The sequence below is a fragment of the Cheilinus undulatus genome, linkage group 3 (assembly GCF_018320785.1).
Source record: "Cheilinus undulatus linkage group 3, ASM1832078v1, whole genome shotgun sequence".
NCBI lineage: Eukaryota > Metazoa > Chordata > Actinopteri > Labriformes > Labridae > Cheilinus > Cheilinus undulatus.
In genome coordinates this window covers 20,068,756-20,096,275 of record NC_054867.1, presented here as the reverse complement: position 1 = coordinate 20,096,275, position 27,520 = coordinate 20,068,756, and the positions used below count along the sequence as shown (strand labels likewise).

At 40.5% G+C, this 27,520-nt stretch overlaps 2 protein-coding genes across 2 annotated transcripts in view; both read left to right on the top strand.

The window, feature by feature from the left end:
- Positions 1 to 16,302, top strand: part of LOC121507279 (synaptoporin) — a 55,374-nt gene extending 39,072 nt beyond the window's left edge. Inside the window, exons 3-6 of the mRNA XM_041783533.1 lie at positions 9,429 to 9,553; positions 10,674 to 10,872; positions 11,518 to 11,709; positions 14,831 to 16,302. Coding sequence (XP_041639467.1) covers positions 9,429 to 9,553; positions 10,674 to 10,872; positions 11,518 to 11,709; positions 14,831 to 15,082 — 768 coding nt within the window. The 3' untranslated portion in view covers positions 15,083 to 16,302. The remainder of the gene's footprint in view (positions 1 to 9,428; positions 9,554 to 10,673; positions 10,873 to 11,517; positions 11,710 to 14,830) is intronic.
- Positions 16,303 to 20,073: 3,771 nt separating this feature from the next.
- Positions 20,074 to 21,756, top strand: LOC121506770 (tripartite motif-containing protein 16-like). The gene has a single exon (XM_041782635.1). It carries the CDS (start codon positions 20,074 to 20,076, stop codon positions 21,754 to 21,756), a length of 1,683 nt encoding a protein of 560 aa, XP_041638569.1.
- The last annotated feature ends 5,764 nt before the right edge of the window (positions 21,757 to 27,520 follow it).

Sequence of the window (27,520 nt, the reverse complement as noted above, 5' to 3'; positions counted from 1 at the left end):
CAAGGGGTCGAAGCTGTGGGGCTATGCTCCGGTGGTAGGGGACTGGCCTCCTCACTCTCAGTCTGACCCTGTCTCATTCTCGCCGCCTCTGGCGGTGGCCTCTGTCGCCCAGCCCTGCCTGTGCCAGGCTGAGAGACCACCACCGTCTGGTCCTTTCCTTGTGGAGGCTCCCTGTCGGGAGCTTCCGGATGATGTGTCTTCATTTTGGCTTTAAGTCTTGGTGCTGCAACGGTCTCTCCTGGCCCCGTAGGGGTCACAGGGATGATCTTTTCAGCCTTCCACTTCTGCACCTTTCTGTCATGCTGCTTTAGGATTCCTTTGATCCGACCTTTGTCAAGATCTGCAGGTACCATGATCACCAACTGCCTCAGTGACCCTGAGCCAGTGGACGTAGCCACCACCAGGTCAGCCACTGCACAAGCTGCGCTCTCTGCTTCTTCCCAATGTAGATTTGGTGATCGGAGCCCATCGATATTCAGCTGTATAACGGAATGCCCTGCATGGCTGGCATTTTCAATAGCCTGCCTTAGGACCGTCACCATACCCTTCAGGTATTCACCTACATCGTGGCTCTTAACATATTCAGGGTAGACCACATGGTATATGGCCCGGAACCTTGAGGCGCTCACCACAATTCCAGCTGGTAGGACTCCATCTCTGCCCTTCAGCATTTTACCTCGAATCTCCTCCAGCTCCGTGTAGTAGCCACCACCCACCTGTATCTTTAGTTCCTTCCGGAACCGGAGGAGATGCGCTACGATCAAGTGGTTGGTGATCATCACCAAAGCGCCTCTCTGCTCACTCCCCTCCCAGGGGTTTGCAATATAGTAGTAGCTACTGACAAGGCCCTTTTTACGGATCTCATAGGAGCCGAAGGGTCCTTTAGGGCTCCTCCACTCTATACAGTCGTCCTCCTTTCTGAACTGGTTTCTCCAGAAGTCCAGATTTCGGGACATTCTTGCATATTCACCAGTCCCTTCATTGGACTGGCTCCTGTCTCCATCATCATCCCTTCATCCCTCTCTCTGGAGAACTGTCTGCATTCTCTGCAGCACCAGCACCTTGTGCCCCGTAGGATTCCTGATGATAACCAGTCGGCTATTCCCTGAGATCCTACCTCCGACCCAGAGCCCACCTTCCTCTGCAGCCATGGCTGCCTCCAGTTCTCGTTGGAGATCTCCCTCAGACTCATGCAGGCAGAATTCCAGTACACTTTCTCTCAGGCTTCTGCTCCAGCTACTGAAACTCTGCCCCATAACAGGACAATGTTATTCGGTGCTGTTTTAGCAAGGCCATCATCTGCTTCAGCCTCATCCTCAGACTGCTCTAGAGACCTCTGCCCTTGGCTCTGCGGACTGAGGTGGCTCTCTCCCATCCCTCCTGCCACTTCTAGCGGCGCCTGGTACTGGGATTCGGGGAGCATCTGCTGTGCTCGACCCTTAATCCTTTCACTGCTGCACGTCCTCCAGAGGTGTAGACAGGAGAGGGTTTTACCCCTAAGCTTCCCGATGGTTGCTCCCTGTCTAACCCTTCTTGGGTGCTGTGATTTGCATTCACCTATCCTCCAGGGTGTGGTGCTCAGCCTCTATCACCCTGCAGCCACTCTGTGGCTACACCAGGCTCACCCACAACCAGTTTTTCTACTGGGGAGTAGGCAGCCGGAGGGTTAGAGTCTGACTCTTCTTTGCTCAGCTTCAACTACCCCGCAGCCACAACTGTGGCTACACCAGCCTCACCTACAACCAGTTTTTCTACTGAGAGTAGGCAGCCGGAGGGGTAGAGCCTGACCCTTCTTCTATGCTGTGGAGAGGCTTTTTATACTCACCACACCCTGGTTTGGGATACAACACTGCAACGGCTGGTTAGGATCCAGACAGATTAGCTATTAACTGTTTAGCCTGGAGGGCGAGAGTACTTCAGGCCCAGCTACCTAACTGTCTTCTTCCAAATGCCTGCCCTGCTTCCTACACCAAGAAATACCATTGAATAGCCTGCATAATACTTCATCAGTGTACACATTTGTTAACGACAGCTACTCTCTCATGATCTGTGCATTTGTTAGTTGCTGGGGAATGTTTTAGAGATCTGGAAAAATGATCCCAAGGACCTGTTTTTATTTTTAATTGGACTAGAGCAACCTATAAGAACCTTTACTTTTAGCAGCTTGCACACCACCTGAGACCACAATTGCATTGAGGTGTGAGAAAAATGGAATAAAAAGTCTTAAAATTGTACTTTAACTGCAGGTTAAGTGATTTTATTGCAAATTAGCATGGGCGTAGCATACAAATCATAATCATTTGGTTGGTTATAATAAAAATCATCAAATTAAATTAAAAATCTAAAAAGAACACATAAACTGATTAACAGATAATAAAAGATCAAAATCAGGTAGAATAAACTCATTACGACCTGTTTTGATGAGCCAGTTTGCTTTGGTAGAAAAATCTTCTTAATTTAGAAGAGAGGAGTGGAGGCAGAGCGTGGCCAATGCCCTTCTCCTTTCAGATCCTCAGCAGCTCCGTAGACCCCTGGTCCTGGAACTGGTCACGGAAAAAGCCCCAAAAAGGGCCACCGCAGCTTGCAGAGGTAGAGGGGATCGAAGAGGTCCTTGTGAATAAAAAATTTAGAAAATCTCTTTTATCAGTTCACCGCTGGAGGGAAAAAATACAGGAGCACACAGTCCAGCTGGAAAGCAGGAACAAAGTCTCTTCGAATCATCCCAACTCACTCTCGGTAAAAAATGTTCAATCAGAGATCAGCTCAGGAAAGAAGCCGCATCTCAGCAGGAGAAGAACAACTTCTTTTAAAAGCTTGAATCCCCCTGATGTGATCCACCCTTGAGTCGGGTGGATCGATCTTGCTTGTGTTGTGATGCCCCAAAACTGACTACTTCTGCCTTTTCCTCCTTATCTTATATAGGGATTCATGCTTCATATTCATGTCTTACACATTTGCATATACTGTTTTCTCTCCTCCCTGCCATGATCCAGCAATGATGTACATACACATTAATGCTAAAGCCTGCACATGAACATTCTAGTATTTTTCCACTCCCAACTGCTATCGGGTTACTTTTGTTTCTCTAGAAGCTAGAAGTTCCTCTTTCCCTCAATGGCTATTCTTCACTTTCTTCACTGGCCTTTACTGGCAGAGACACTGCCCTCACTCTGAACTTACCTTTTCGTTACATGTAGGCACTTTTTACTTTAACTTTTCCCTTACTCTATGTGATTAGATCAAACTTAACACTTATACTATGTGATTTATAAATGCTGTGCTGCTTAAGCTGTTTTGATTATACTTAAGGTAAATAAATGCTCTTCCTGTTACTTCTTTGGCCGTTATTATCTCTCTTTTTCTCCCCCTTCTTACTCTTCTGATTGCCTGCAGCCCTGTTCTGCCTTTCCCTCTCCCATCTAGGAAGCCTATAACTCCTCTGAGGCTTCTCGGCCTGCTGAGGCCCATCCTGACAGCCGAACCTTCTCTCAGTAAAGGGTCTAGCCTGATACATGGGATTTAGGGGCCTGAACTGAAACCTCAAATTTGGATCCATTTGACAATATTGATCGCTAAAAACTTGAGATAATACAAGGATGGTACTATTACTGCAGTTGGATGACTTGATGTTGCTGATACATATCGTAGAGTGCCCTCTAGAGGTAGAGGGACAGTAAAGCATGTCTCCTCCCCAGATGCTGGCAAACTGTACCTCTAGATGGCTTTACTATGGGAAAAGAGAGGCTCATGCTAACAAAGCGTCAGGTCTAATTAAAGTGATCATGGTTTGAGAACTCTTGAGGCTAGAAATGCCTTATATGGAAAACTGGGCTAAGAGAGAGTTAGCATATTAAGGGCAGGATGTGAGTGTGTGTTTGCATTTGTGTGTTTACGTGTTCATGACAATTATAAGAAGCTGAATTATCTGACTGCTCCTTGCTTTAATTCTGTTCCCTCAGAACTTATTAAACAAAGCTTTTGGAGCAGCTTCTGTCTGTGTAGTGGTTGTTTACTCTCTCTGGTACTGTCATATGAACTTGGCACCAGTAGTCACGTTTTATCTCTTCTCTTATTCCCACAATTGTAAGAAAAAGCAGTTGATATTTCTTTGATGCATAGACTTATTCCCACTCCCACCAGAGTCTGGTGTGGCGCTGCAGAGGATGGGTATCAACACCTAGGCTCAGGCCCACCCCTGCCTATACACAAACTACACATAGTGCGTAGGGCCTCACTTTGAGCGTTTGTTTTCTTCTCTCTCTCTCTCTGCACATCAGTCCGATGTTTGTATGATAAATATGATCAAGGTAATACATATACAACATTGACCAAACGTAAACTTTACCTGGCCGTCACGTTTGGAAATTAACCCTCAAGATATCTATTTATGGAGGTCAGTGCCATCCGTGATCAATAAGTGCGCCCAGTCATGCTCGCTCTTTCTCCCTCGCTCTCTCTCTCTCCTGATGCTTGCAGCACAGAAACTCTCAACATGTCTGTCCTGTATATCCACCCATTATTCTGTAACCTCCCTTTTCAAAAGTCAACTTCTGCTATTGTTTAGTTTGTTATTTTATGATAAAACTCCGCAAAGTTTCCCCACTGGTTCTGACCAGGAATTAATTGACATAGTTGGACTTCCTCGTGCTGATCAACTGTTTTAAAATCAGATCATGGGTGAGAACAAATAAAGTCAACATAAATTTTAAGGTGATTTAATAAAAGAAAGCCTACTGATGATGACAAAGAACCAGAAACATAATCAGGAAGAGAAAGAGGCAAAACAGATGAGATGCTGTGTGAGGGAAGGTAAGGAGTGCAGGGGTGTGTGTGAAGGGAGATGAGGGTGCAAGATCAGTATTTTGGGGGCCTTATATCAGAGTCTGCTTAGGGTCTCACTTTGGCCAAGGGCGGCCCTGCCTAAGCTACTGGGTCTGATTGAGGGGTCCTGTTGAGAGCAATTTAACTAGGAACTTTGTAAACAATGTTAGGTGTGTGTGAATGTGTGAATAATCTGTTATCATGAAGGTGCACTTTCATCACAGAGCAAAGCCAGGTTATAGTCTGCAGGAGCATAACACTGGTCCCAGATTTGATCATATTCACCTCTGTTGTTTAAGCCATACACCATGGAGAATTTCTGTTACACTCCTTCTTCCTTTGAGGTTAAAAACATGTAAGTCTTGGTATTAGTTAGTAATTTTTTTTGAAATGCAACAAAAAACACAATAGAGTCAACGTTACTACAAGTGTTTTCTAACCTACTGCCTTTCACTTTTAGGGCTTGTTTTCACCCAAATGGGCGTGTGGTCACTCTAGAGAGAGAGGCATTTGACTGCTCTCATCAATACATGCCGGAGCAAATCCCTCTCCAACCACATTATCTTAGTGTGTTGATCTAACTTTGAGAAATTTGATTTAGTTCAGTTTCAGCAAAGCTGATGTGTTTGCATGTGTTTACTAACTTTGCAAAGCAGATGGACTGGCTGTAGACCTCTATGGTGGGGAAACCCCAACCATGAGGCAAGTGACATACTAACCCTTGTGGGGAGTTTCCTTAGTTTGTGCTGTGTTATTTTTAATTTTATCCCCCTCCCCCTAACCCTACCCTATAGGGTTTGGGTGCCTAACCCTTTTAGGCTCTATAAATTTTTGACTTATTTCAGGATTAATTTGTGATATTTACAGGTGGGGTTTAGCTGCACTGTAAGCTGGTGGATGCAAAAGCTGATGCAGGTGTAGCGAGAAGCTCAGATGTAGCTTAAGTGGCATTTTTTTTTCAAATCTGGGCAACATGTCTTTATTTAAACAACAGCAAAGAGCCACACTCAGAGCTTATCTTGGCTGAGAAGATGATTTTACTCTTCTCCCAACCGGCCTTGGCATGAGTTTGATCCAACAACGAGCTTCACTGTTCATAGACTATCTCAGCACCTGCCTGTCTGTTGAGCTCAGCTGAAAGCTGTGCATGCCTTCTCACTTATTTTGTCTTGTTGCTCTGATTGGCTCGTGATAAATGTGACAGATAGAACATCTGACCAATCACCTTCTGGGTATTTTGTGAAAAGTCCTGCCCTTCCCAGACGCATTGTAAGGAAGGTTTCCCAGATGAATGTGAAATATATCCATGCAGTGGATACATGAAACAATCACTCTGGCATGTCAGCTTACATGTTAATATGAACATGTTTAAATTCCAGTTCTACTTGGACTGACACAGTTATTGGACTTTTTCTCACCACATGTCAATGTCCTGGCTGTCACATAACTTAGCATAAACTACTCCACAAACAAACCCAATTTCATCATGTCCATAATTCATTTTAAAGTCTTTAGGATTAAAAAGAAATATACATTTTTTTTTTCATTTATAATTTTAATCAGAGCTAATAGAAAATTAGCAGTATAAAATGACTACTAAAATACACAGGGTGCACCCCTAAAGGCAGTGTAGATCAAATGTTATTAAGTTGATTAAAAGGTCTACAGCTGCTAATGGAGGATAATCCATGAGGCTTCAGTTCATTTAAGGGGTTTAAGACTGAATTCTGCCTTTGTGCAATTTCATTCATCCTCAATGATCACAATTCATGTTTTGCATTGTATTATAATTTGAGGCAACAGTTTTTGTTTCATTTTAATTCGATTTCGTTTTTCTTGCTGCTGTGAAAATGTGAATTAGTCCCAAGTGTTCAGATTCTTGTTCTCTTCATTAATATTTGAATCAGGTCAGCTCTATTAAGGAAGATACTGAAGGAGGATTAAGAAAATCTCTGTATTTGTGTGTAAATAAGGTAGGTGGTTAAGTCGTCATCACGTGCCAGTGGAGGGGGCGCATGAAGTGATCACTTCTTCCAGACTCTGAGTCTGCACGTCCGTCCTGATTCAGCTCAGCCCACTGCAGCTATTATAGTCCATGTGCTGATGTGGCCAAAATGCTATCAGGGGGTGTTAAATTGGCTTCATGTCAGAGAAACTGAGGAAATCTCCTTAAGCTAATTTTTTTTTTTTCAAAGATGGTACTGTTGATACTCACAATCTGCTACTTCAGCTTTTTATTAGAAACTGACTCAGTGAAATTTAAGTGTTTTCTGTGGTTTCATTTTAAAGCCACATGGGAGCCAAGGTCAAAATTATGTTGACTGAAATGATCAGCCACATATTCTATCACAAGGTAACTTTGACACTTGGAGAAGACTTTAAATTAATTAACAAAGCCTTTTGAGGTTTGATTTAAAAAAAAAAACAATAAACAAAACTGGGTACATGCGACATGCAAGCATTACCTGGAAAAACTTGGGGCTAATTCCCCCTGTATTTCAAAATTTGGCAGTCATGTTGATGTTTTGGAAGGTGGGATAACTCAGAGGATGACAAAGAACAGAGGATTTGTTTTGTGTCTGCAGTGCTTTCTCTGTGGTCAATAACACTGTCGTTTCCATGAGTGGAGATCATTTCTGCCGACCACCATTAAATTATCTGATGCTTTAGCAGTTTCACCACATGATGTCAGTGTTGTTGCTTGCTTTAGGTTTGGGCTGTAGGCCTTGGCATTTACCTTTGCAAAATGCATTTTATTCCATGTTGTTGAAAAATAGCCTGCATATGTATCCTTATAATTTGAGGATTACTGCCTTTTAAGAAGATGAAGTCTGAGATAATTTCTGGCAAACTTTTTTACGTTAAGACTGTTACATTTAAGGGCCAAGATTGTCATGAATAAATTGGAACATTAGAAAGTTTATAAAAATTTGGGTTGTGATTGTGGACAAGGAGGAAGTTGTAGGACCCGATGCACAACTAGTTAAGAACCACTGGTCTAGAGCAGTGGTTTTCAACCTTGGGGTCAGGACCCCCTTTGGGGTCGCAAGACACTGAGAGGGGGTCTCAGATGCCCTAAAAAAAATTAAGAATATTTTTAAAATTATACTGTTGCCATGCTACACCAATTTTGTCACTTTTTTTTTTACCCCTTTTCATTTTTTCCACCAATTTTAACACATTTTTGCCATTTAACACCTATTTTGGTCAGTTTTAAACTCTTTACTCCATGTTTTTCTGCCTGTTTTTGCCACTTCTAAACCAGTTCTTGCCACTTAAGCTTAATGTTGTCTCTGTTGACCCATTACTGCCACTATTAAATCCTTTTTACACCCATTTTTTTCCCATTTTAACCACATTTTACCATTTGATATGCCCAGTTTTGGTAGTTTAACAAATTTTTGCCAATATCTGCCTATTTTTTCTTTCTCAGTTAACCCTTTTTTGTCAGGTTCTATCAATTTTCCATCCCATTTCTCTAATTTCCACCCATTTTTGCCAATTTAAAGCCATTTAAGCCACATTTGGACTCCCTTTTGCCACTATTTATGCCCTTTTTGCCACTTTAACCCATTTTTATCCAATCTTTGCCACTTCTAACCCATTTTGGCTACTTTTAAAATTCACTGCCACCATCTTTTCCACAATTTTTTTGCCATTATTAACCCATTTTAGTAATGTTTAAACCATTTTCATTCTTTTTTTGACAAAAATGATTTACATATTTAAGAAGGCTTTTTTCTACACACATGAATAAATGAAGATATTTGTTTCTTTGATACAAGTGGTTATTATTCAGGTTAAATATAAAATATGGATATCACAGCTTATCTGTACAATCCACCATGGCTTTGCTGAACTCCATAGGCCTCAAGTTTGACTGGGCGCTAGAAAGCTCTCCCATATATCCCCCCTCTATGGACAGCCATGTACGCACATGACTATTCTGAATCGTGCATGGCTGTGTTCAACCACCTTCAGGTACAGTGGGGTCCCCAGTCTCGGGCACCTTTAGTTTGGGGGTCTCAAGCTGAAAAGATTGAGAACCACTGGTCTAGAGAAGAAAGTTAACAGTGAAAATATGACATTCAAAGATTATTGGAAAGACATTGTTCAACGTCTGACAGGTAAAATGTCAGACAGACTGGAGATGTACTAAGTTTATATATTCAGTTGTACGTTTGATTTTACATATTAGGTCGTCAAATATTAATGTAAAGATTTAAAGTTTTCTGTCCTGCACTTTTTTGAAGGTAAGGGCTAAGGATGGGGTTCTGGTGATGAAGCTGTGATAAGGGTGCTTGTTCCAGCATCAGTACACTGTCTGCAGTGCTGCTTGCGCCCTTTTTTGTGGTGTGAATGTTTTTCTCATGGCCTTGTTGTTGGAGAAAAATAAATAGAAAGTCAGTTGCCAACTCTTGCTGTTGTGTCCTTAACCTTAAAAACACTTTCACTAGAAGCAACGTAGCAGGAGTGTTTGCTTTAACCCAAAATATTTGAGTGTTGTGACAGCATTACTAGGCTTTGCCTTAAGTCACAAATTTGCATCCTTTGTAAAGCCATTTCCAAAGTCTGCATAATAGTGTTTTTTTTTTGTCTTTTTGCAGCTTTTTGCCATTTTTGCTTTTGCAACATGCGGGGGCTACTCTGGGCAGCTACGGGTTAGTGTGGACTGCATGGAGAAGGCCAGCAGCAACCTCAGCATCCCCATCGACTTTGCTTATCCCTTCAGGTACGTGGGCTTTCATTTAGCATCTTAGTTTGGTTGAAGGATTAAATTCCATGTTTATTATACTCCATTCTTTGCAAAACTGTTCAAGCTCTGACAGGGATGAGGCATGAACAGCCCTTTTCAAGTCCACCCACAAATTTTCTATTGGCTTGAGATCTGAGCTTTGACTCAGCCACTCCAGAACATTCTCCTTGTTGTCTTTAATTCAATGTAGCTCTCATCGTATGCTGCGGGACATTGTCTTGCTGAATAATAAATCTTTTCCCAAGCCGTAGTTCTCTTACAGACTGAATAGGATTGTCCTGTAGGATTTTCCTATACTTTGCCACATCCACTTTACCCTCTACCTTTACAAGCCTTCCAGGGCCATTTTCCGAGAAGCATCCCCACAGCATGATGCTGCCATCACTGTATTTCCAATGAGGATGGTGTGTTTGTGGTGCTGTGCAGTGTTTGGTTTCTGCCAAACAGTGTCTTGTCTGATGGCCAAGAAGCACATTTTGGTTTCATCAGACAAAATAACTTTCTTCCTTTGACCATGGAGTCTCCCACATGCCTTTTAGTGGACTCTAGGCAAGATTTAATAAGTTTTCTTTAACAGTGACTTCTCTTTGCCACTCTCCCATAAAGCTTTGACTGATGAAGTTGCATACAGTGTCTCTCTGATTTATAAGATAAAAAACAGAAAAAAAAAAAAAAGTCCGAGTCAATAATTATAAGCAGAACAAATCCAAAATGTAGCAGGTAAAATCCCAAATTAGAAAAGAGCAAAAATCAGAGTTATTAACTTCCTGGTAGTGCTTACAGAATTGCAGCATATGTGATCTTTAGAATCTGCATTGTTTAAAAACAAATTGATAATGGACATAATGGTATCATCTGCAAAGACATAGATTAGTATTATGCCTATAATCAGAGGAGTCCACATATCATGATTATCATGAGTGAGATTTGATATTAATCTGGAAAGCAAAAGAAAATTATGTAACATCAAACACTAATTGTTAGAGTTTAGTCGAATGAATTTTACTTTTAATTTTCCAGACAAGCAACGGCCTAAACAACCATTGCATGTTTAGTGATGTGTAGAGTTTGACCTGTGTCTCTATGTATCTTTCAGGTTGTATCAGGTATCCTTTGAGGCTCCAGCGTGTGAGGCCATGAGGAGGGAACGCGTCTTCCTCATTGGAGACTTTTCATCCTCTGCAGAGTTCTTTGTCACCATCGCAGTCTTTGCCTTCCTGTATTCCCTCGTGGCCACCATTGTTTACATCTTCTTTCAGAATAAATACCGTGAAAACAACCGGGGACCGCTTATTGTAAGTACATTCTTACCAAGGGCATGAGGATGAATAATCAGTAGGACACCCAGAATCTATCACCTTCACAGAGCAAGTCACAAGGTGTTTTAAAAAACAACATAATAATAAAGCAACAGCAAAAATCATAAAAAGAGCAAGAATAAAACACATAAATATTACACGTGTACTATACATCACCGAGACAGCTGCTGTGAGCTCAGGTTTACTCTTCAACAGTGGACACGGGGTGTGTTTTGGTCATGTAAATATATTAAGTGGGCCATGCATTGTGTGGTTATGTAATAAAAAGCAAACAGTTTTTCTCCAGCAGTCCTTTAGATGAACTTCTAATCCTTCAATTCATACTTCAGAAAAGATCCATAATACGTCACTGTTCAGTACGGCAGTGAACTTTGGCGAGCTCTTCTTAAAGAGGCCATGTTGACCTGTGTCTCCTGTAGCTAATATACTTCAGCTAATATTGACCTCATACAACCCCCACTTAAAAAAACTATCCCTTTAAATTCTCTCTTAACACAGACTCAGACAAAAGACTCACAGTTTAAGTCAGTGTTTACAATAACCACATCTTTCTCAAAGGAGTGACGAGGTGTTGTTCCTCAGGTTAGTCTTAAATCCTTTTGTCTCTGTTTATGCTGACAGGACTTTGTGGTGACGGTGGTGTTCTCCTTCATGTGGCTGGTCAGCTCCTCCGCCTGGGCCAAGGCTCTGTCTGAAGTTAAACTGGCAACTGATCCTGATGAGGTGCAGCTCCTCATCTCTGCCTGTAAACTCCAGACCAACAAGTGCGGCTCCATTCAGGGACCACGCTGGTCTGGTCTCAACACCTCAGTGGTAGGTTCATAGGATTTGTATACCAACAAAAAAGTTCCCTTTAAAAAGGCTGTATTTTTCAAGAGAATTCACATCTGCCGAAATATTTAAAGTACGCGATGGTTAAAGTCATTTTAAACTGTAAAAAGAGAGTCTTATCCACCCAATGACAGCTGGGATAGGGGCTGGCCTATCCCAGCTGTCATTTGGTGAGAGGTACACCCTGGACTGGATGCCAGTCAATCACAGGGCTGACATAGAGAGACAGACAACCAGGCACGCTCACGCTCACATCTATGGCCAATTTAGAGTCTCCAATTCACCTAATGAGTATGTCTTTGGTGGTGGGAGGGGCCGGAGAGAACCTGGCATGCATACATGGGGGTTTACATGCAAACTCCACATAGAAAGGCCCTGACTGGGCCGTGGGCTGATCTTGTGCATGGGGTGATCGGTTCACTGAGCAAGACAGTGTGGTGTTCCTGGTATCTAAGCATGTGAATGAAAGTCAGTCAGAGTCTTTTGGTCCCTGGCCCTCTCAGTCTTACTATATTCCTGTGAGGCCTAGCTGGACTCATGTGTGACAACTTCTCTTTGGCGCATCTTTGGGTAATGTTGGCAAGACCATGCGTCCTTCTGCTGTTACACACAGCAGAAGGAAAAAGAAGGAAATGCTTCATCTAATAATCAGTTCTGATGAGACTCAGTTTACCAGTGAAGAGCAGTGCAGACATTTAGTGCACAGGGATGCCTGCACGTCAGCTCCTCATCATCGCTGCTCTGGTTATCATTAACCATAAATTACTCATGTCTTGAATGCATGCTTCAAGTTTGGTCATTAGGATCTCATCTAAACATAACTGTCATTGAAACAGCCCAGCACTGTAGTTTAAAACTTTAGTATAACAGCCAACTTATTACAGTTCTTAAGATGGGCTGAGCTGGGCTTGGTGAGAACATGCACATGTTCAGTCAGGGTCAGGCTGTATGTTTTAGGCCTGATTTAAGCTCTGACAGAGATGCAAGCATAGTGTAGATCAGGGTCCTCAGGAGAAAATGGCTTTAAGCTGTTCTGTTTTAACAACTTTCTTATGGGCTTTCTGTAAGCCACAGAGCAGCTACAGCTTTGGAGATTAAGCTTCAGTTTCAGTTTTGCTGAATATTTGAGTGAAATTAGTCCCAGATTAAGCATATAAACTCTAAGAAGCAGTTAGATTACATTTCAGCTGAAGTGTATGGACTAAAAGAGAGCAGAGTGAAATGTATGTGCTGAGTGGTAGGGGAAGACATTTCATTCTGACGTCCTTAAACCTAAAGAGATTTGAAGGATTTGAAGAGTAACCACTGAGATCAGTTGAACTGTAAAAGGTAGATAATCTTGTCATTGGTTTTCACCTGAAGTTTACAGTACTGTGAAAAAGTATTTCCCCCATTCCTGATTCCTTATTTTTTGCATATTTGTCACACTTAAATGTTTCAGATCATCAAACCACTTTAAATATTACACAAAGATAACCCAAGTAAATGCAGATTGCAGTTTTTAAAAGATTTAGGGGGGAAAATCCATCCAAACCTACCTGGCCCTATGTGAAAAAGTAATTGCCCCCTTAACCTAATAATTGGTTGTGCCTCCCTTTGCAGCAACAACAGCAACTGGCAATGAGTTTTCCCATCTCTGTGGAGGAATTTTGTTCCACTCTTCTGTGCAGAATTGGTTTAATCCAGCCACACTGGAGGGTTTTCACGCATGAGGCATCAGAGGGGGATTTGCTGGTGTGTTTCTGATCATTGTCCTGCTGTGAAACCCGTGTGCATTAGATTGAGGTCATCAACTGATGGCAGGACGTTCGCCCTCAGGATTTTCTGGTAAAGAGCAGAATTCATGATTTCATCGATTACATGTCATCCAGGTCCTGAAACAGCAAAGCAGCCCTAGACCATCACACTGCCACCATGCCTGACTGTTGATAGGATGTTCTTTTTATGATATGTTAATTTCATGCCAGATGCTTGAACGGCAGCTGCACTTTTAGGGGAACCTGCTGCACTTTCCCACTGGGCCTAATCCAGCTCACCACATATTGGGCACCCATGTACTGGTGGACTGATCTAGACGCCAGGGAAGGCTAGAGAGATGGGACAAGGGCCTGGGGCAGACCTGGACAATGGCCAGAATAGAACAAGACCAAGGAAGAAATGCGATGAAGCACTGAAACCAGCATATGCTCCCATACCTGACCTGACCTGAGATATAACGTTAAACACACATTCCAAAAAGTTCAATATTTGTCTCAGCAGTCCAAAGAATGTTACCCTTAAAGTCATGGGGATCATCAAGATTTCATTGGGGGGATATAAGATGAGTCTTTGTGTTCTTTTGGTCAGCTGTGGTCACTCCCCACTCATTTTTGTCCAGTGTCTTTCTTATTGTTGAATCATGAAGTCTGACCTTAACTGAGGCCAGTGAGGCCTGCACGTCTTTAGATGCTGTTCTGGGTTCTTTTGGGACCTCCTGGATGAGTTGTGGATGAGCCCTTGAGGTCATTTTGGTAGGCAAGCTTCTTCTGGGAAGGTTGATTATTGTTCCAAGTTTTCTCCACTTGTGGATAATGGCTCTGACTGTTGTTTGCTGTAGGCCAAAAGCATTGTAATGGCTTCGTAACTCTTTCCAGACTGACAGATGTCAGTGACTTTCTACTCTGTTTTTGAGGTTCTTTTGATCGTGGCATGATGTGTTGCTTTCTGAGATCTTTTAGCCTGCTTCACTTGGTCAGACAGGTTCTATTTGAGGGATTTCTTGATCTGGATAGGTCTGGTAGTAATCAGGACTGTTTGTGGTTGGTGAAATTGAACTCAGCTTTCCAAAAAATATGGTTAATCACAGTTACTTCATGATTCCACAACAGGGGATCATTTTTCACATATGACAGGTAGTAAAAAACTGCATTTTGTTTTCACTGAGGTTATTGTTGCCTAATTTTAAAATTACTTCAATGATCTGAAACATTTAAGTGTGAGAAATATGCAAAGAAAAAAGAAAAAGAAATCAGAAAGGGGGATAAGAGTAGAATACTTGTTAAAATGAAAGTTTGAGTGTGCAGAAATGGCAACATTCACTTCATCCTGTTCTCTCTCTCCTCAGGCTTTTGGTTTTCTCAACTTTGTTCTTTGGGCTGGCAACATCTGGTTCGTCTTTAAGGAGACCGGTTGGCACAAGGGGGGCTCAAGGTTTGCAGGCGGGGCGTCTGAGAAACAAGCCGGCACCTTTAACCAGCAACCGTACAACCAGGGAAGCTTTGAGCAGTCAGGGAGCTACAACTCCCAGGGAAACCTTGGCCAGGTGTCTGATTACAGCCAGGTGGGAGGGCCAACCTCTTATTCCAATCAAATGTAGCCATGCCTTTTTGTGTCAGTGCAAAAATACAGCACTCCTGCATTCCAATCAGGGAGGGGTGAGGACAAAGAGTGTTATGTATTAATTTTTATCCTCTGAGCAGTTTCTTTGTTTTTTCTGTGAAATAAGGAAAATAATGGTTTTTAAAAAGGTATCAGATGTGTTGTAGATACAGGCATTTCTGGGTATTGTAAAAAATAGTTCTTTTACTCCTTCTTTGTCTGATGTGTCGTTTGCTAAATGTTGTGTTTCTTGTTATTTGAAACCTCGTGCTTAGTAATAGACATTCACTGGGTGTCTTTTTCAAACTGGTTTTCTGGTTGTGGAGGGAAAAAGTGCTTAATGTTTGTATAAAGTTTCTACAATGGTGATGACCAAGTGCATGATGTTGTATGTGTGCTCTCTCTGTGAAGATTCTTAAAGAAATGCATTTTATCTCAGAAAGTTTACAACATTCACACTGCCCTGACTCAATATTGAAAAGTTCTTTATAACAGTGTGTGTGTTATTTTTCTGTTTAAGAACTATATTTTAAAGATGAGTATTTATAATACATAAACTGATTTTGTCTCATATGTTAATCAAACACATATCATCTCACTCCAAATATTGGTCATGTCAAAATTCTATGAAATTAGAGCAATAACTACATACTACGTAACACTTTCCACTGTTTGTTCAGGTAAAGAAAAGCACTCAAACATTGCAGCATGTTTCTGTGTCCATGGTTTATGTGTATCTGCACAGATGTGATCATTTTTATATGAGTCATGTTTAGAGGGGGTGGTTTCCCTCATTGTTTACACTGCTACAAATAACTGTGACTGTTTTCTATACTATACACACTGGGAAATTCTAAAGTTATGTTTTACCTCTGTTAAGCATGTTCAAGGTATCCATTTATAATGTCAAAGCCCAGCAAAAAAGCACATCAGCTCCACAGTGATGTTATATAAAAAGTGAATAGTGGACTTGTGTGTGAGCATTTTTATTTAAAAAAGGGGTTTGTTTATAAAAGAAATGGTGCAATCCATGTTTAATGTTTAAAGAATAAGATTTGTTTGTCTGTTTGTTTGTTTACACTACTATCACTAGTGCAACCCTGTTTCTTTTTCAACTCCTGTGCATGTAGCTTGCATGGGTTTAGAGCAGATCGAACAACCATGTTATGTATAAAAGTGTGAAATCGATGATAGGCCTTCATGTTAATAAAGATTCATAAATTTGCCCACAAGAGTGTGTAAGTCTGTTTGGATTTCATTTTCTAATGTGTGTGGTAAAAATGTGAACAGTGCCAATAGAAAGTATTCACCCCCAGTAGGTGTTTTACTCTTTTATTGATTTTATGAATCAATCATGGTCAATATTTTTTTGACAGCTTTATTAGCTTTATTTAAGAGCAAGTAAAATTACTGACTAAAAACTACACTAAAAAGTACAAATACACAAAAAGCTACTCAAGTTAGAAAAATAAGCTTTGTCTATAGAGCCTTATTCAAAAAAATCAAAGTTACATGGTAAGTAAAATGAGCTAATATTTTTCATGAAATGTTCAATTGTCTCAGTTTCAACATCTAATATGGTCTTATGCCATTTGCCGGTCATTGTATTCTGATTTCATTTACATTTTACACAGCACCCCAACTTTTTTGGAAATGGGGTTGTATTTCTTAAAAGCCAAAAAGTTGGTAGATGTCTCCTTCATTATTGTATTCCCTGCTGCTAGCTGTTTCCCTGTTTATTGCTAGCTTGAATAAAGTTCAGGACGATGGCGGCTGGTTGGAAAGTGCCAAACAGATGTGAGAGAGAAATTTCAAAATGAAAGGGTAGCTTAAAGATGATGGTGTCAATAGATGTTTGGACTTTTTGTCAGTTTCACTGAATATATCATGAAGCCAACTTATGTATGGATTCACATCAATGGATCAATACATACCTATATCAGGCTGAATTAAATGAACAGGGTTTCTGAGCATCCAGTTGAACAAACTTGTCCACACCCACATCATGCTGAGAGAGGGTCCAATCAAAGGTTCAAAAAGGTTCAAGAAGGCTTATGAATGGTTAATCTACTGTTGCTAAAGCAAAGCTATTATAATCAACAAAGAACCATTACAATGTAGTAGATGATCACAACTAATAACCACCAATCAATAACAAGCACATGTGTGAGGGCCTTTTATGGTTTTCTTGGGCTTTAAAACTGTTGATGTGTGTGAGGTAATATAAGAACTGAACATTAAAACTCATATTCTTAATGAATGAAGATGTATCAGTAGAAAATCTGACATCCTGTAGTTTTAAACCTTCAAATGTTTTCAGATGTGAGGCATGTTTGAACCTAACATGACACTGTTCCAGACTGTTCCATATAACTACTGCATGAAATACTTCACATTCATCTGGGAAGGCTCCCATAAAAAGGGGAAGGGCAGGACTTTTCAAAAAAATCTCAGAATGTGATTGAAGGACATTTCATCTGTCACATTTGTTATGGGCCAATCAGAGCAGCAATACAATGTGGTCCAGTTTCCTCCGGCTACCTCTGAGCTGATAGTAACTGCAGCAGCAGCAGCAGCCGCTCTACACCAGCAAACACCACTCATAATGATCATAAAACCCATGCTGAAGCATGATTTTTATGTGTTTCACATATTCATCTGGAAAACCTCCCATAGACTGTTTGGGAAAGGGCAGAGCCTTTGAAAAGAAACTCTGACAGTGTTTGAATGAATGTTCTGTCAGTCACATCTTTATGGGCCAATCAGAGCAACAAAACACGTGACAGTTAGACTCTTGCTGAATCTGGTTGGGAGAAGAGCAAAAACATTGTTTCCACAAAGAAAAGAAAAGAAAAGAACTGCTGTCCTTTGTTGAAGAAATGTCCATTTCTGATAAAACTGACACCACAGCACCATCTACGCTAATAGCCTTCTTTGAATCCATCTGCTCTGCAAGATTAGAAGTAGACTGGGAGAAAAGCAAAAACATATTTTCTGTCATGGAAAGCTTTCCCTGTGTCTCTTTTCTCTTGTTTTAATAAAGAAATGTCGTCCAGTTTTGACAAAAACACCTCTGTGGCCATGTCTGAGCTAATCACTCCACTAGCCATCATTGTACACAACCACTCAACAACCATCCACCTCACAAACTCACATAATCTTATGCTGAAGCAGGTTGGCAGATGAGCAAAAAATCATTTCCATCATGAAAATCTTTGTGTTGTTTTACTTTTTATTTCATGCAGAGACGATGTCCAGTTCTGACAAAACTTCCACAATGTTGGAGCTACACCTGAGCTAATCCCCACATTGGAGCACTGGCAGCCATTGCGATCTGTTAGTACAACTAAACCCCGCCCTCGTTCTCCTCAAATGATGCAGGTTGGTCCGAACAGCAAAAAGAGTGTGGATTGCAGCTTATTAAGATGGATTTGCCTGATGACAGACATGGTGTCTGGCAAATTTATCTGCTTAACAAGGTTCGCTTGAACTGGGACTTTAATGTGATGCCAACTGTATCTACGTCAGGAGCGAGAGAAAGTCACTCCCATCTGTGATAACTGGCGTCACAGTGTTTCTCTTCTGCTGGTTGAATCATTACAGAATAATATGCAGTATTATTGCGTTATTATGAGACCAATGGGTGTGGATGTGTTCGTTACTGTGGTATGTAGCTCCTAAGGATGAAGCTGACTTAATTGGTTCACAACTGCTGAGTCATCTGTTTCCCCACCCAATCCAATCCAGTCCAACTCTACCTACAGAGCCACATTCACCCCAAATGGAACAATGAAAAAGGTTGAGGCATATCCTTCAAAATAAAATTACAGTATAGACTTTTGCATATAATCAACAAAGTCTTTCAGCTGACCGTGCATCTAAGACAGTCACTGTCACTGACTGTTCATCTGTGACATTGTATCTCAGAGCAGAAAAACATGCTAAAGCTTTAGAAATAACATCAGATTAACTTCTGCTCAGGGTTAGCGTAAGGGTTAAAGTACAGACAGGATACCAAAAGTTCAAAGTTAAAAAGATGACCAGAAAAAAATAATCACAAAACATTTAATAAAGCAGAGTAAACGTCTTCTTACAGGATAAAAGCTAGTCCTCCATGAAAATATTCTAATGCAGCCAGTGTAGCTCACAAAGCTCAATGAGTGCCTTAAGCTACAGTATGTAGATAACTTAGCTACACAGCTGAAGCACAGCTATGTAAGCTATGTATCTATATTATCTACATAGCTAAGTTAGCTTTAGCTATGTTTGCTAACTTAGCCATGTAGACAACAGAGCTACATAGCTCAAACTAAGCTCACAAAGCAGCTATTTAAATTACATAGATACATTATCTATATGGCTTTGTTAGCTTTAGCTACCTTTGCTGAAGCTTACATTGCTAAAGCTAATGTAGCTATAGATATACAGAATATAGGAGCTATGTAGCTAATTTAGCTAAAGCTAAGCCTACAAAGTTATCATGTTATCCATGCAGCTATTAGCTTTAGCTACCTTTGCTAAAGCTCACATTACTGAAGTATACATAGCTATGTTAATTATGTAGCTAGCATAGCTATGTTAGCTAAAACTAGAGGTAACAAGGCTAAAGCGAGCCACCTTTTGTGTAACTACTTCCAAAAATGGTCTATACATGTTTTAGAACTGGAGTAGACATCTGACCTTTTCTCTGTTGTTTTTTATCTTTTATGAAATGTTTGTAAATGTCTGTAATGGTTGCAACTTAGTTATTTCCTGAATGTAACTGCCAGACTTTGATTATGAAAGTATAAAATAAACCAGAGATTGATAATCCCTCCCTCCTCCACTCTGAATCAACATTTCCTTGTTCCCTCCCTGTCACACCCATGTTCTAGGCTAGAGATGGGTGTGACCAACATGCACTGATATATACAGCGCAGACACCTGGTGTGGATCAGAGTATAAAGTAGTTTGTCAGGAAGTAAAACTCGTCGTCACAGGGAAGTTAAAATGGCGCAGAAAGAACATCAGCCGACGCCCGACGCCTTTTCTTGTTGGATCTGTCTGGATCTACTAAATTGTCCAGTGACTGTTCCCTGTGGACACAACTACTGCAAGGATTGTCTTCAATCCCACTGGGATTCAGAAGAATGGAAGAAAATCTACAGTTGCCCTCAGTGCCACACAACCTTCACACCAAGGCCGGTCCTGCTGAAAAACGACACGTTGGCAGCTTTGGTGGAGGAGGTGAACAAGAGCAGACGCAAGGTTGTTCTTGATGATTACTTCTATGCTGGAGCTGAAGATGTGGCCTGTGATTTCTGCACTGGGAGGAAACTGAAAGCCCAACTGTCCTGTCTGCAATGTATGGCCTCTTACTGTCCGATTCACATTCAGCCTCATTTTGAAGTAGCTCCTCTAAAGAAACACAAGCTGGTGGAGCCATCCAAGAGGCTCATGGAGAACATCTGCTCTCGTCATGATGAGGTGATGAAGTTGTTCTGTCGTACTGATCAGCAGTCTATCTGTTATGTCTGTTCATTAGATGAACATAAGGGCCATTTCACAGTCTCAGCTGCAGCAGAGAGGGCCGACGGGCAGAGAAAGCTGGAGGTTAGTCAACAAAACATCCAGCAGAGAATCCAGGACAGAGAGAGAGATGTGAATCTGCTTCAACAGGAAGCAGAGGCCATCAATCGTTCTGCTGATAAAGCAGTGGAGGACACTGAGAGCAGCTTCACCGAGCTGATCTGTCTCATGACAAAATGTCACTCAGAAGTGACGCATCAGGTCCAACTCCAGCAGAAAACTAAGGTGAGTCAAGTCAAAGAGATGCAGGAGAAGCTGAAGCAGGAGATCGCTGAGCTGAAGAGGAAAGACGTCGAGATACAAACGCTGTTACAAACTCAGGATAACATCCAGTTCCTACAGGCCTACCCCTCACTGTCAGCACTCAGCCAACCTTCACAATCACCCACCATCAATATCCGTCCACAAAGGTACTTTGAGACTGTGACAGTGGTTGTGTCAGCAGTCAGAGATAAACTACAGGAGGTTCTGCGTGGGGACTGGACAAACATCTTACAGCCAGTGGCTGAAGTGGATGTTTCACTGCCACAACCAGAGCCCACAACCAGAGAAGAGTTCTTCAGGTATTCATGCGACATCACACTGGATCCAAACACAGCACACGACTTTCTGTTATTATCTGATGGGGACAAGAAAGTGACAAACCGTATGCGAGTTGAGTCTTATCCTGATCATCCAGACAGATTCACTAAACAGTGTCAGGTCCTGAGTCGGGAGAGTCTGACTGGACGTTGTTACTGGGAGGTGAAGTGGGATAGAAATGTTCATGTGGCAGTCGCATTCAAGAATATCAGCAGAGAAGGGAGCAGGACTGAATCTGAATTTGGACACAGTAACAACTCTTGCGCATTATGTCTAAGCAGCTACAGGTGCTACTTTTTGTGCCATGGTGTCAACACTCCTGTCTCTGATCCTCAGTCCTCCAGAATAGGCGTGTACCTGGATCACAGAGCAGGTATTCTGTCCTTCTACAGCATCTCTGAGACCATGACTCTCCTCCACAGATTCCAAGCCACATTCGATCAGCCTCTATATGTTGGATTTGGACTTGGTTTGGGATCCACTGCTGAGATCTGTAAGCTGACAAAAACAGAAGTCATTTAAAGGAAAAGTGGGAAAACTTCTGTAGTCTAATCCTTACTCTTGATTTTCTGTTATATTATTATAGATTATGAGGGCTTAAAAGGGGCATGTGTCTATGTTGATTAGGAAGAATGTGCATGAGCCTTCTGCTTAAAAAAAAAAAAGAAATGGGGGGCAATATTAATTTTTTAGATTCTAAGGTTGTATATCAACTAGAAAACAAACTTGTGAGATATTACAAATTGAACTTGAACTTTGACATTAGGGCCACATTATATTAGTTACATGAGACGATGGGCAGTGTGGTCTAAGGGGGACTATTTTTTGTTTGGGGAATAATACAAAGCTTAAAAAGATTTATTGAATTATATTGATATAATTGGTGTACCTAGGGGTGTGTCAGACCACTTTAAATGATCTTATCTTAAATTATTTGGACTACTCGAAACAAAAACATCGATCACATAAGTTACATTCACTATGACGTTCAGCACCTGACCAACCTGACCAGAGATGACATTTCTGGCCTATCAGAACAGCTAGCTGCCACATCCCTAATGAGTCTGCAAATTGGAAGGGCCTTAGATGTGTTATAGGGTAAAAAGGGGGTGTGTTATGTTTAGAGATTAATGTTAAATTGTTAACAGTACAGCCGCAGATGAATCAATCACCAAAGCCTAATATGATCTAAAATCTCTCTCAAACAAAATGGCTGAAGACTCAGGCACAGATAACCCATTTAATGATTGGCTGAACTCCTAATTTGGACAGTGGAAAGGTTTGATCACCTCGACATTCATTTCCCTAATCACTGTAATTGCCTTTTTATGCAGGTGTTGTTGTATCCTGTGTGCTCAAACACTTGCTAAGGTGATCACCACTGTCCTGGCTATGGCTTACCAGATGGCCACAATGGCCGCTGAGACCATTTCACTAATATTTGCTTTCACAGGTTCACATTTGAATGATGAAGAAGAAGATGACTGCAAGAAAGATGATGAAGATTGTTTAGTCATAACTCTGTAGATGCATGTTACTCTATGCTAAGGTTAAAACATGCTTACATAAAGGTTATGCATAAATGTAAAAAGTGTGTTGCTAATAGCTCATTGCGGACATGTTTACCAGTACAGTAACTGATGGTTTTAAAGCTCCTAGGGACAACAGATTTCTAGTACAAATGAATGTCCTCCTGGTAGTTAAAAGGATAGCTTATTCTTTTATTCAATGATACATTAAATGTGAAAGTTATTTTTTCCACTGCTCTGTGCAATGAAGAACTGGTTGCTGCTCTTAATGCAACGAAGAAACTGCTTACACATATTGCATACATATAGATTGTTGTAAATATGATAAAATCATATTTAAAGTGGGAATTGTGAGATATTACAAGATGACACATGTACTTTTAGATATAGTTAATCTTTTTCTCTGCTAAGATTAGAGTGAGTGGCTCCTTTTGCCTACAGTGATGATAACAGCTAAGGTTAAAGCTAGTGTGACCACTCTTTATTACAGGGAAGTGATGTAATTCACAGGACTCCTCCTTGTCAGGAAGTGGAGGAGGATCCTCCCCTGCAGTTAAAAAGACACACTTATCAAGGGTCAAGAGCTCTCTGCTCTGAGAGCTCACTGGGACACACAGATGGGTGATATTTGTGACATTTTGTAAACTTTATATGTAATCCTTAATAAACTTTGGGTCAATGACCATTTAAGCCGAACTAATGCTCTCTTTGTCCTTCTGCCAATCAAAGAACAGTGCAAAATTCTAACAAACTCATAACTAAGAGTAGTTTGAAAGTAGGAAATTCAGGAGAAAATGCAAAGTAAGAATAAATTACTACTAAGTGGAAAGTTATCAGTGAGATCAACATATCAATGGATGGCCACATACCTTTGCTCAATCACTTATAGACAAAGACTTAGGCTAATTGACTGTGTCACCTTCATTGGAAGGTTCAAATGTGTTTTGCGGCTCTTCAAAGATTTTATGGAAGGGGGTTCCAGCAAAAATGGCTCTTTCAACCAAAAACTAAATCTGTTGCAGTGTTCCTCCACTGGCATGGCCTCAGGATCCACCGCCACTTTTATGACCAGGGTTGCCAACTTTGGGTTCCTGGCTGGAGTGAGATTTTTTTCATTATACACATGCGAAGCAAAGTAACAGTGATGCTCTGCACAGCACTGCCAGCCAAAATGCATGCAGTGATGAGGTCATGTTGTGGCAGCAGTGATTATTTCCTTAGTCTATGGCAGTGGCTCCAGAGCAGTCAGAATCTTGATCCATTTTGACAACAAATGAGAAAAGAGAAAGGAGATTTGTTTACATTAGGAAGTTTGCACAGATTTGCATCCCTTACGCAATTCAATTATTTGAGCTTTGTGTCATAGGGATGGCTTAGTGCTTAGCTGAGACAAATCAAGAGGAAAAGTAAAAATTATTGATAGTCAACATGTACTAAAACCTTACAATGATGAGAGCTGGATCTTAAAACCCCCCTTTTTTAATCTAAAGGATGTTTTTTTTTGTTTTTTTTTCCTAGGTTGATCAGCATCATTGTTGCCCAAATGATGTTTGCTGGCATATTAACCTCCTGAAACCCAAGCTTTTATTTGGCATGCATATATCTTAGTTATTTGGGATTTGTGGGGGCTTACAATCATAAAAAGACATAGTACTTCCTGTTTGGTGGTCTTGTTGCTTGTTACTTTTGATCCAATTTTTCCAGTTTTCATGTCATATCAAAGGCAAACATTAACAAGCAAAAATAAACAATTTTCAATCTGACCAGTGTTGTGTTGAGACTGGCTGAAGTGAATTTTGATTAGAATGGCAGCCATCTTGAATGGACAATAATAATTTCAATGTGCTAATATGACCATGAGAAGGCAGAGTGTCCACTAATGAGTTTAACAGATCTAAGTTTAGCAAAAATAAGAGTATTGGTGCAGAATATCCCAAATGTAATGTCCTTGTAAGAGGATGCAGGGTCATAGAAGGTTAAATCTAAATTTGTAATGCTTAAAATAGTGTAGATACAGAAACTGCCCAATAAGAAAAAAAAACAAGAAAAGCATGCCCCTGAACATGCCCAAAGATTGATTGATTGATTGATTGATTGATTGATTGATTGATTGGTTTATGGATTGAATGGAGTCAGTGAAAAACACATTAAAGCCTGTTTGACTTTTACATGGAGTTTTTTGCAAACTACAAGCATTCCCTCACATGTTTGGCACTGAAGAGAGCCTTGCGTCTAGACATTCTGCCATAAAGCCCAGATCAGTGGAGGACTGCAGTGATGGTTGTCTTGCTGAAACTTGCTCTTTCTCCCCAGACTGCTCAGGCTAACTGGGAGACTAGCTCTCAGAAGAGTCCTGGTTGTGACAAACTTCTTCCATTTGAGAATTATGGAGGCTACTGTGCTCTTGGGAACCTTCGGTGCAGCAGAATGCTTTTTTTGCCTTCCCCAGATCTGTGCCTTGCAAAAGTCCTGTCTCTGAGTTCTGTGGGCAGTTCCTTTGGCCTAATGGTTTAGTTTTTACTCAGTGTGTAGCCGTAAGGCCTTCTATAGAGGCGTTTGCCTTTCCAAACCATGTCCAGTCAATTTAATTTACCACAGGTAGACTCCAATCAAGGTGTAGAAACAACTCAACAAAGATCCAGAGAAATGGGAGGAACCTGAACATAGTTGCAAGTGTCAAAGATTCTGAATATTTACTGTTATGTTTCAGGGCTTTTTATTTTAAATAGATTGGTAGAAAAAAAAAATGTCTTCACTTTGTCACAATAGGGTACTGAGGATAGATCAATGTGATTTTTTTTTTCTGACTTCTTCTGACTGAGTGTAGATTAATGAGAAAAAAAAACATTTTTAACTGTAGCATCAGGCTGAAACATATTTTAGAAGTGAAGAATTTTCTGAATACCAAGATGCATTTTTATGTACATGTTCACACTGTGGTGTTCAGTATTTTAGCATTATATATTCTCTGTTATTCTCATTATACCATTCTATTTTTGTGTTATATTAAGTAAATGGTTGAATAATCAAAGTTAAATAGATCACAGTTGTTTCATGATTTGTGATAAAACATTGGCAATGGATAATAAACAGGCCTGCATGTTATTGAGAGGTTGTCTTTGTAATCTAGTCCTGTTTTATGGTTTATTTTGTTTGTTTGTTGGGTGCGGTCCCTTTTGTATAAGTCACTACTGAAGTAGCAAATACTCTTCCTGGATCGATGCATGCAAACACTAAACATCCTCACAAATTAAACTATTAGAATCCAAGACAAGATGGAAAAGAAAATAATAGTCATATTTCAAATACCAGCAACGATAAAAGCACAATAACGGTTAAAACTAGAAGCAGTAAGACCAAAATGAACCCGCTGACTCTCCAAAAGGTAATCTCTATTGTGTCCATTACTTCTACACAATAAAGCCACGAGAGAGAGAGCAAAAAGAGAAATAAATATTGTGCATATAATGTTTCTTCTTTCAAAAAAAAATAGTACAGAGACCACAGAAATGTGCACAAAAAGATAAGCAAGAAATTCTCAATTTAGATCATATTAGAATTACAGCTGAACATATTAGGAAAGTGTCTGTGACATTAGATTTGTTTAAACTCGGAGAGAACAGATTTCCTGGCAATGAAAGACTATTTCACATCTTAGCTTATAACATGACAGGGCGTTGACCATTTCTAAGCGGACCTGTGCTGACAGTGTGCACTGCAGGCCCGTAACAGGTGTCCGCGGGGGCGCGCACGTCTTCACAGAGAGTTAGAGTGCTACAACGCTGGGATTTCACGCTATTGAATGAAAAATACTGTCATGAAGATTGTGGTATGTCTCTTGTAAGTGTTGTCATTTTGCCAGTGATGTTTTGTTAAAGAGCACAAAACGTATCTATCAAAATAAACGACTTTATTCTTTGAAATTCTTAAGGTTGTCGAACTGTCGTAAATGATTACACTGTGATGCACCGTTAAAGACAGATCTTACAAAGGATTAGTATTCTTCATAAGTAATGCTTTATGTCTCTTCATGCCATGCTCATACACTGAGTTTTGACTGCTCTTGGGGTTGCTTTTTCATCGACTACCGTCAGGTACGATCTTCCGGAAGTTGTCTCCACACTTTCAAATCAATCGCACGTATCCATGAAAAATGTAAGAAATTGACCTTGAGGTAAGACAGGTAAAACATCCAAACAAAAGCTTGTAAACAATTATACTTTTTGGAGACACTATTTGGAAGCTAAGTTTAAGGCTCTGTCATCACCGTTTGTAAGAATTTCTTAATCTGCATAATTAGAGTAAAAAAATAGAACATCACTGCTCCATCTTAGCACATTGCTCTCACAATTGAAGCTGAATTATTAACTTGAAATGTAATTCATAGTAAACTGAATACAGGATTTTCAACGTTATTTATTGATACCCCTTTTTCTTGGCATATTAAAACCTGGCTATAGCAACTCATGGATATTGAATGCGTATTTTTATTACCCCTGAAATAAAAACAAAAGGCCTAACCTTGATACAATTTATTGGAGGCCCATATGTTATGTTGTGTTTTGTTCTTCACCACAATAGGCATAACAACCAGAGTTGAAATAAGACTCACCAAATATTTAAAGGGGATACAAACTATTACAGACTATATTTTTAGCCTGCCAAAACTGTATCCCTCCTCCACAATGCTCTAATTATGAACTACTATAATATTTATTTTGTGTCCATTTCTGATCAAAGCTGGTAGTACTGGAGAG

Excerpts from the sequence above, each read along its gene's own strand:
- LOC121506770 (XM_041782635.1), top strand. The coding sequence starts at position 20,074 with ATGGCGCAGAAAGAACATCAGCCGACGCCCGACGCCTTTTCTTGTTGG.